The sequence below is a fragment of the Neophocaena asiaeorientalis genome, unplaced genomic scaffold (genome assembly GCF_003031525.2).
Source record: "Neophocaena asiaeorientalis asiaeorientalis breed wild unplaced genomic scaffold, Neophocaena_asiaeorientalis_V1.1 scaffold7, whole genome shotgun sequence".
Taxonomy (NCBI): domain Eukaryota; kingdom Metazoa; phylum Chordata; class Mammalia; order Artiodactyla; family Phocoenidae; genus Neophocaena; species Neophocaena asiaeorientalis.
This window is the reverse complement of record NW_020185337.1, coordinates 20,780,147-20,789,486: the sequence shown is the minus strand read 5'-3', so window position 1 is coordinate 20,789,486 and position 9,340 is coordinate 20,780,147. Positions and strand designations below refer to the sequence as shown.

Sequence of the window (9,340 nt, the reverse complement as noted above, 5' to 3'; positions counted from 1 at the left end):
GTGTCCCCTGCATCGGCAGGCGGACTCTCAACCACTGCGCCACCAGGGAAGCCCGGCATGTGAACTCTTAGTTGCAGCATGCATGTGGGATCTAGTTCCCTGACCAGGGATTGAACCCGGGCCCCCGCATTGGAAGCGTGGAGCCTTAACCACTGCGCACCAGGGAAGTCCCTGTTTTCTTAATTTCATTTTCACATCGACTTTTTTTGGGTGAGCTGCGCGGCTTGTGGGAACTTAATTCCCCAGCCAGGGATTGAACCTGAGCTCTGGCAGTGAAAGCACCGAGTCCTAACCACTGGACCATCAGGGAATTCCCTCCCTGGAAAATGTAAAACAAGCGTATGGAATGCTACATTAAAGGTCCTGTAATGTTTACATTTCTCTTTTTTTGGGATAAAAAGCACATAACATATAATTTGCCATCTTAACCATTTTTAAGTGTACAGTTCACTAATGTTAATTAAATGTGCATTGTTTGCAACAGGATATTTCTGATTCTGATGAAGTTAGCATGCTCTTCTCTACCCATTCCTGTTCACCCTGCACTTTTTTTTCGGTCTGTCTCCTTTTAAAAATAGATATATAAAGGTTATGTTGATGATCCTCGGAACACTGATAACGCATGGATGGAGACAGAAGCTGTGAATTACCATGATGAAACAGGTAATCTTACTTATGTTTATTAAGCTAACTGAATTAGAGGATCCAATTTAAGTGAAGCAGACTACTGGGGCACGGTTAAATCTGGACTATTTTAGCATTTTAAGTCAATCAACTACTGGTTATAGGATAATATTTGTATGAAAGCAGATTGTTTATATTATAAGAATATGTAGAAGAAAGCTTTAAAAGTGTTACCAGTAACTAATATCCTTTAATCCATTGGTAGCATATAAAATTAAGGTTAAATTTGTAGACTAAAATTATGTGCCGTAAAGTTGTTTGTATGACTCCATTTGTGTAAAATAAAAACAAAAGCAACTGGAGATTTGGGTAGGAAGTATGGCTGTGGTAAAGGAAATGGGGTTTATATCTGTCTTAGTGTTTGAAATAATTTTATAAGAGCATGCATTATTAAAATACAAAACAATACCAAAAAAATTCCAAGTACTGAAAAAATTTTAAATGAATGTTTTTTTCTGGTCAATGGATTTAAAAATTTTAGAGGGTGGGTGGGAATCTGCTATCTTAAAAATTAATTATGATTTTAACATACATTGAATGGCTGGCTTCTTTTGAAACATATTTTATTGCTGAATTGGATGACATTTTAAATATTTTGTTTTCATCTGTAGCATAATGAAATGAGGGTACCATGTCAGAGAACTAAATGTTCCATTCATGGCTCCTTTCTAAGTTGTACTGTTGCAGGAAAAATAGGGCCCGAGTGGATGGTCATATCCCAGGTCTCAGGCGAGTCCCTGGGACGGGCTGCCAAGTGAGGGTCCTTGGCTTCATGTGGGAAGGAATACAAGAGCAAGACTAGTGAAAGCAGATTTATTCAGGGAGATACACACTCCATAGACAGAGTGTGGGCCATCTCAGAAGGCAAGAGGCCTCAAAATATGGGACATTTAGTTTTTATGGTCTGGGTAATTTCATAGGCTAACGAGTGGGGGGATTATTCCAGCTATTTTGGGGAAAGGGTGGGGATTTCCAGGAATTGGGTCACCATCCACTTTTTTCCTTTTATGGTCGGCCTTGGAACTGTTATGGCACCTGTGGGTGTGTCATTTAGCATGCTGATATATTACAATGAGCGTATAGATCTAGCTCAAGCGTATAGATCTGAGGCTCAAGATCTAGTGGAAGTGGAATCATCTGCCATCTTGGACCTAGTTGGTTCTAACCAGTTTATGTACTGTCTGCAATGTTTTTGTCATTCTTTTAAAGGTTTTGCCCTGCCCCCTTCCTGTCTCAGTATAACCTTGTGCAAATCACATGTTCTCTTGGACTCAGTTGTTTCCTTACAAAACGGGCTGGAACTAGAAGATCTGTCACTTTTACATTCTTGTTGAACTTCAGAAAACTCCCAGCACCAATTTCATTACTTCCAAACAACAACTCTAACCAAAGTATTAGGATAATTCATCCTGGTATTGAGAACTTAAAAGAAGCATTTCAGAAGGAGAAGTATGCAAATACAATTTACAAGCAGGTCTCTACAACTTAAGTACTGATAAATTTGTTAGCTGCGTATTTTTGGAGTTAAAATACAATGACTGACCCTCTAGAGGGTGATTTTATAGTGTTTGAGTTGTTCAAATCACTGTTTTCACTGTTTTATTTTCTCTCTGAACTTAATAAAAAATTTGTGGTCTGATAATTCCAAATCTCTGCTGTATCTGAGTCTCACTCTGATGTTTTGTCTCTTCAGACTGTGCTCTTTGCCTTGTAGCATACCTTCTAGTTGTTTTGAAAGGTGAACATGATGTATCCAGTAAAAGAGACTGAGGTAAATAGATCTTTAGTGTGAGGCCTTATGTTTAGTTGACTAGGAGTTAGGCTGTACTTATTTGCTGTAATTGTATGTGTCAGAGGCTAAAACTTCCTCCGGTGTTTTTGTTTTTGTCTCTTCTGTTGTCTTTGGGTTTCTCTAGAGACTACTTAAATAAGGTCTGGGCCAGGCAATTCTTTCAGTTACACTTCCTGTTATTTTATGGAATCCCTATTGCTGTGGGATTTGGAGGGGGTTTGTGGGCTTTTGGAGGAGAATCACAGGAGAACCCAATGATTAGGCCTTAGTTTTTCAGTGAGCCTGGGCCCCTGGGCTGTGACCTTCACTGCCACTTCTCAGCTTCTTCCTTCCACCCTCACACTCCTTAGGCGAGATAGGAAGGCTAGAGTTGGGTATTTCCCTTCCCCCAGGTTGGTTAGGACTGGTGAAATATTTTTCTTAAGGGCAGAATGCTCTGTCTTATTTCAGAATGGTTACTTTTCCCCTCTCCCTGCTGCAAGCAAGTGGGGATTTTTCTTGTCTTTACTCTGAGAACCTGGTGGCATTCCTGGAGGTAAAACTCCTGAAAATATGACCCTCCCACCCCAAGACTGTGCCTCCAGGAGATTTTCTCTCTCAAGGCAGTTCACAGATCAGTTTCCAAAAATGAGTCAGTTACATTTTAAATGTTTCTACCACTTGAAAGCTCCAGAGGTGGGATTCTGTTCCTGGTAAGTTGTGATTCTCTGTATTTGCCTGTCTCTCGAGTTTTTAGGGTGGTATTGTGCCCTGTGACCTCAATTCTCTGATGGATCCAAAAAGAGTTGTTGATTTTCAGTTTGTTCAGATTTTTTGTGTGTGAAGATAGGAGTGATGACTTCCAAGCTTTTCACGTGTCAGACTATAAACTTTAAACTTTTTAGAATTCTGTTTTGTGTAATTTATTAGGTGACCAGAAGGGGAGGATGCTTTTCAGACATTATTAGATCTGATAAAGAGCATGTTAGAGGACACTGTTATTTAGATAATCAGATATTTTAATTTAACTTTTAGATTCAGGTTTACTTCTTAATTCTGGTTCTCCATTGAAAATTGGATGTTGCAGTTGCTGTGAGATACACAAAGAGCTGTCATTTTAGCACTGGGATTTAGAAACCTGTTATGCTGAAATATTCAATTGATTCTTTTCTTTTAAGAAGTAGCTTTATTATTTTATTATTTTAAAGGTAATCATTGTAAAGATAAAGAATATAGTGTTTATAATGAGTTATTTAGAAAATAGGTGACATAAAGCGGAAAAAATTTTAAAGCACCAGTTATTTCATTTCCCAAAGATACCACTGTTAGCATTTTGATTTATCTTTTTCCAGATTTTATATAGCTGTTTTTAAAATAAAATGGGCTCACACTGTACATTCTGTTTTGTTACTTGAATTTTCACTTAAAAATATATTATGGACATATTTCCATATCAGTATTTATAGAATGGCTTCCCTTTTAATGGGAGTGCATTTTTGTAGCTGTCTTATCATTTATTTAATGATCTGTGCCCTCTAGATGGAAAGTTCGGTTATGTCCCATTTTCTCTTTTTGGTTATAAATAATGTTGCCTTGAATACTTCAGTAGCCTTGTCTTTTTATTTCCTTAGGATAAATCCTTTGAAGTGGAATTGCTGGGTTGTTTATTGTATCCCCAGTACAGAGTCTGGTGCATAAGAGGCACTCTGATATTTTTTGAATGGATGCTCATCAAAGAGCATTTGCCTTTTAAAAGCTCTTGATAAACATTGCCAAATTGTCCTACAGAAATATGCCATTTAGATTGCCAACAGTGATTGAAAGCATTTCTTTTTAATTTTTGATAATTATAAATATTTTAATAAATATATATGTATTTATAAATATAACTCTAAATATTTTTTGAATTTTATTTTACTTACTTACTTATAAGCAGGTTCTTATTCTCTGTTTTACACATATTAGTGTATACATGTCAGTCCCAATCTCCCAGTTCATCCCACCACCACCTCATCCCCCCACTGAATATTTTATTTTATGGTTTCTGGTTTGGTGTCATACTTGGAAAAGTACACTTACCTTAAGACTCTAAAGTGAGTCATCAATAATTGTTTTCTTTCATTTTTTTTAACATTTAAATCTGTAATCCTTCTGGAATTTTGATGTGAGTTTTCATGTTTATTTAATGTGAACTCTTTTTTTTTTGTTTGAAGGGTAATATTTTTACTTTTTAAAGAGAAAAGCTTTCTTACTGGTACCGTCACTTAAAATTTAGGAACTTAGTTAAAATTGGGGCATTTGGGAAATTTGGAATATTCTAGTTTTTAATTCACTTGGCCACTTAATATAATGATGATTTAAGGTTATTATAGTAGCAATACTTGAAGATACAGAATTATGCTGAAAAAGAAATGAATAAATTACTTTTTCTTGATGATGTTTTTTCTTTGGTAACCAGGTGAGATAATGGATAACCTTACCTTAGAAGCTGGAGATGATGCTGGAAAAGTGAAATGGGTGGACATCAGTGATAAACTCAAGCTTTATGCTAGTCACTTTCAATTCATCAAACTTGTGGCAGAGAAACGAGATGCCCACTGGAGTGAGGACTCTGAAACTGACTGCCATGGGTTATAGCTCGCAATCTCCATGAAAGCCAAATGGCAACAAAGGAACATGTACTGAAAAGAAGGCAGCATCACAGAACTCATATATAAAAAAGGCAGGGGTAGATCACTTGGAAATTATTTTATTCACTTTCAAAATGATTTGCATTTAGAAGGTTTTGCTTCAGAATAAAGTTAGCAAATATGGTGAAACAGAACACAGAATTTTCTGCTTTCCAGTCAGAAGAGCTATAAATAATCATATTTTGTATGCATTTTATTTAAGCATGGCTTAAACCAAATTTAACAACTGATGCTCTTTGAAGAATCAGAATCTAAATAAAGGTAAATTTCTGTTCAGCCATAACTTCTGCTTTCCATGTAGTTCTTGTTTGTCTTTTTTTTTTTTCCCCATTGATCTTCTGAGGTCTGAAGGATGTTCCTGTCACATCAAGCTCCTTTCAGAATAGCACCGATCACCATTGTTTAATCTGATTTATCTTTCAATTATTTGCTTTGCATTTTGCTTTACATGATCTTGTTGAAGCTGCTTTCAAAAGTGGAAGCCTCATGTATTCTTGCCTTTAGCGTTGTAAGTTTTATGAGGAAATTTCGGTCATTCTTAGCTGGTAAAGGTCAGGATCAGCGAACAAGAAATCATGTTCTCATTTCCAAGAATTATGACTTAAAAAAATGTGTGCAGGAAACTAGTAATTTAAATTGCTATATGCATTTCACTCTACTGTAACTGTATGTGCCATAAATGAATTAAAAATAGATGTTCAGAAAGGAACTGAAATCAGAGACAGAGGAGGTCTTTGGGAGTTTGGGTGTTTTTTGTTAGGAAGAGATTGTTAAAGACTGACATAGGTTTTTGAGAGACTCACTATTAACATTGTAATTCCCAGAGGAAAGGAAAGAGTTGGTGTTCCACGTGTTCCTGGAAGCAGGGAAGAGGAAGGAAAATAACACTGCCTTGTCGCATGTGTATCACGTTCTGGCCAAGATGTCCAGTGGGAAAGTCTCGTGATACTAATTCCTGTCAGCCTGAGGCAGGGACTGCCATAATTCCATCTTCATTCCAGTTGGACTACAGGTGGGGCATCTGAAGGAAAGGAGGGTTAGGGGATAGAGACCTGGTTGTTTCCTTCAGATATTTGAAAAGAGTATTAGGCTTACTCTGTAGCTAGAGGACAGAACTAGGGCTAAGGTAAATCAATCGAAAAGGTGTTTTTTGTTTTTTATTTTCTCTCCCCCCAACCCCGAGTTAGTGTCAAAACTCCTTTGGGGTAAATTTGAACTGAAATGACAGGAGGCTTTTTTCCCCTTAGTGTGACTGTAAGTTTTGCTGAGAAACATTAGAATGTTTGATTTCAGGATGCTGCCTCAAACCTCTCTGGAAGAGTTACAAGTTTTATGTGCAGTATTAAATTTCTAAAATCCATAAAATCCTGGTCCTTGGGTACATAACAAGGGACTTGTACTTGACAAGAATGATCTGCTCATTGGATGAGGGGTAGGATAACCTTGTCCCAGCATGAAAGAGTCTGATTCTACGTTTACTGTCTGGTAGCAAGAAATTGCTTCTTCCTGGCATGGAATAGAATTCTCTAAAATTGAAACTACTTACAGAAGCTCTTGAGAAAATTTGAGCAATTGCCTAAAGAATGACATTTACTTCTGTTTTAATAGTTTTGACACATCTACCCTGACATTAGTAAAGATATTAGGTTATATGAAAATTTTACTTAATGAGTAAAGCACATGGTCCGCAGATAATCAATGTTTTGGTGGCATTTTGTAGTTTTCATTGGAACATTTACAAAGTATGCAAAATGATAAAGCTACTATACCCTACAGATAGGGTAGAAGTAGATAATCTTCTAACTGTACGTATCCAGCACCATCTGTAATAGAAAAAAACCAGATTAAAATTTTAGTTTAAGACATTTCTGGAGGAATATCTGCTCCTGTATCACTAGGTGATATTGCCTTCATATTTACTTATATTTCAGATATAAGGAATATTTTTTTTTTAGAGACAGTTAAAACAGTGATAGATAGCATTTATTGAATAGCTACATTGTATCACTTAATTCTCACAACACTCCTGTGAGGTTAGGTGGTATTGTTCCTATTTCACAGATGAAAATGATATTTAGAAAGGTTGCCCCAAGGTTTACTCAGTAAGCAACAGAGCTGGATTTGGAATCCCGGTCTGCAGGGTTCCAGAGCCAATTCTCTGTCTGTTGTATTCCCTACTACGTTTATGAAGCTTTTATGATTTCTTACTTTAAGTTTGTAGTTTGGAAGATTTATATTACTTAAGCAATACTCATGTTATCCATAGTAATCTGTTTATGGTTTGTGACTTGAAATGTAAGGGCCACGTCTGATTTGGCGAGCCTTGTTAAACTGGTTCACATAATTTTGGTGCAGAGACAATTTATTGATAATATCTTAACCTAAGGATGAGCGGCTGCAATCCAGATGTCTTGCCTGCAGGTGTTCTTGAGATTTCAAAGCATTTCAAACTCAAATAGAAGCGAGATACTAAACATGCTAAAGAGGGCACCTAAAATTTCTAACCACTTTTAGAGGCTAAATGCTACTCTGTCCTACAGTATAAGGACTTATGATGGTTGCTGTTATTTTCTAAAATATTTGTGAAGTTTGAATAAATAAACTGATTTCAAAACACATCATTTGAAGAAAGCACTTGTAATTAATTTGGTCTTGTTTACACCTCCTTTAATCATATTCTTAACTTACCAATATCTATCTAACTTAACAGCACAATCTGAAGCTGTTAAACTCTTAGGATAGAAGTATTTAAAAATGTATAATAATGCTCAAAAGATATTTGGAGATTTTACTAACCATATATAACTTCTGACATAGTAGTAAGAGAATTATTTCTGCCAAAATAAACAATACAGATTATAGTTACTACATGAAGGTATTTTTGCCATATTTTTTTTTTGCCTCCACCCATGTCTCCCATATTATGTTTATTTAATGTTGATGGATTAGTATGGGTACAATCATGTAATGTTGCAAGGTCGCAAATAATGTGGTTCTGTTATACCTAAATGCTGAGAAATCGAACCATCAACTGTCTTTTCTGCAACATAGAGCTTAATTTCTCCCACTTCACCCTTGATGGGCTAGTAAGAGCATTTGAATTGGTAAGAAACACAGAATAAACACTTTAGGGCAATGAAACTTTTCAGAAGGAAAACGCGTGAAATCCAATTTCTTTCTCAAAATTAAGATTGAGAATATTTTGATTCATCAGCTTCTCTCAAGGTAGGTTAAAATACATACTGACATTTAATTGACATTAATTCGGATATTTTAAAAAGGAATATACCTTTTTGGTCTCTCTCTCTCGTCTATATTTTAGATGAAAGCAAACTTGGGTGAGAATCAAAGCAGAAGTCTCAAGGTTTGTAGCCTTTCCATCAAGAGAGCTGATGCTTTTGTGTTAAGGAGACTTGGCTTGCCTTGAGATTAGAGCATTTCTAGATTTGGTAGTTTCACAGCAGGCTTTTCTCACTGTTTGCTATGAATTGTCCTTAAGACAAAAATAAGCTTGAGGTAAAATTTACTATTTGAAATTTATTAACCTAATTTCTATAAACTGAAATTTTGTCAAATGCTATGGGCATTATGAAAAGAATACAGTTTTAGACCTGCAGAAATTCTGATCTGAAGATTTTGGAGGAGGGACTTCCCTGGTGGTCCAGTGGTTAAGACTCCACGCTTCTAATGCAGGGGGCGCAGGTTTGATCCCTGGTCAGGGAACTAAGATCCCACGTGCTGCACGGCGCAGCCAGAAAAAAAAAAAAAAAAGATCCTGGAGGAAATCAAGTTTATAACTCATGAGATTTAATTTGGGTAAATCACTTGGGCTCCATTCTGCCATATGGTTTTATGGTTCAGAATAATTATTCTTACCTTTTCTGAGATTAAATATCACTTGCTTTTATCAATATAACCATAGCAAAAAAGTTTTACCCCAAAGAAGCCCTAAATATTAAAAAAAATAAGATACTATCTTCAGTCCATTAGGTAGATTTGTAGTTTATGATAGCTTAAAAGTTGTGGACTTACCCCAAGTTGGTTCAAAACAGAAATGATTAACTGTGAAAGAAGAAAAATCAATGATCAGTGATATCAATGGGTTTACCTTTTAGCTTATTTTTAACTTAGTACATATATAAGCTAAAATACTTTCTATATGAAAATCTTTGTTTTTATTGAAAAATTAATTCCA

At 36.0% G+C, this 9,340-nt stretch overlaps 1 protein-coding gene across 2 annotated transcripts in view; it reads left to right on the top strand.

The window, feature by feature from the left end:
• NUDT9 (nudix hydrolase 9) overlaps window positions 1-8,015 on the top strand; it is a 29,364-nt gene extending 21,349 nt beyond the window's left edge. The window contains exons 7-9 of one of the 2 annotated variants that reach the window (XR_003001984.1): window positions 579-663; window positions 4,914-5,406; window positions 5,970-8,015. Coding sequence is in view for 1 of the 2 variants with exons in the window: in XM_024736065.1 (XP_024591833.1) it covers window positions 579-663; window positions 4,914-5,092 (264 nt within the window). In the remaining variant the exon portion in view is untranslated. Of the gene's footprint in view, window positions 1-578; window positions 664-4,913 lie in introns of both variants that reach the window. The other variant, XM_024736065.1, reaches the window with a different exon arrangement.
• The last annotated feature ends 1,325 nt before the right edge of the window (window positions 8,016-9,340 follow it).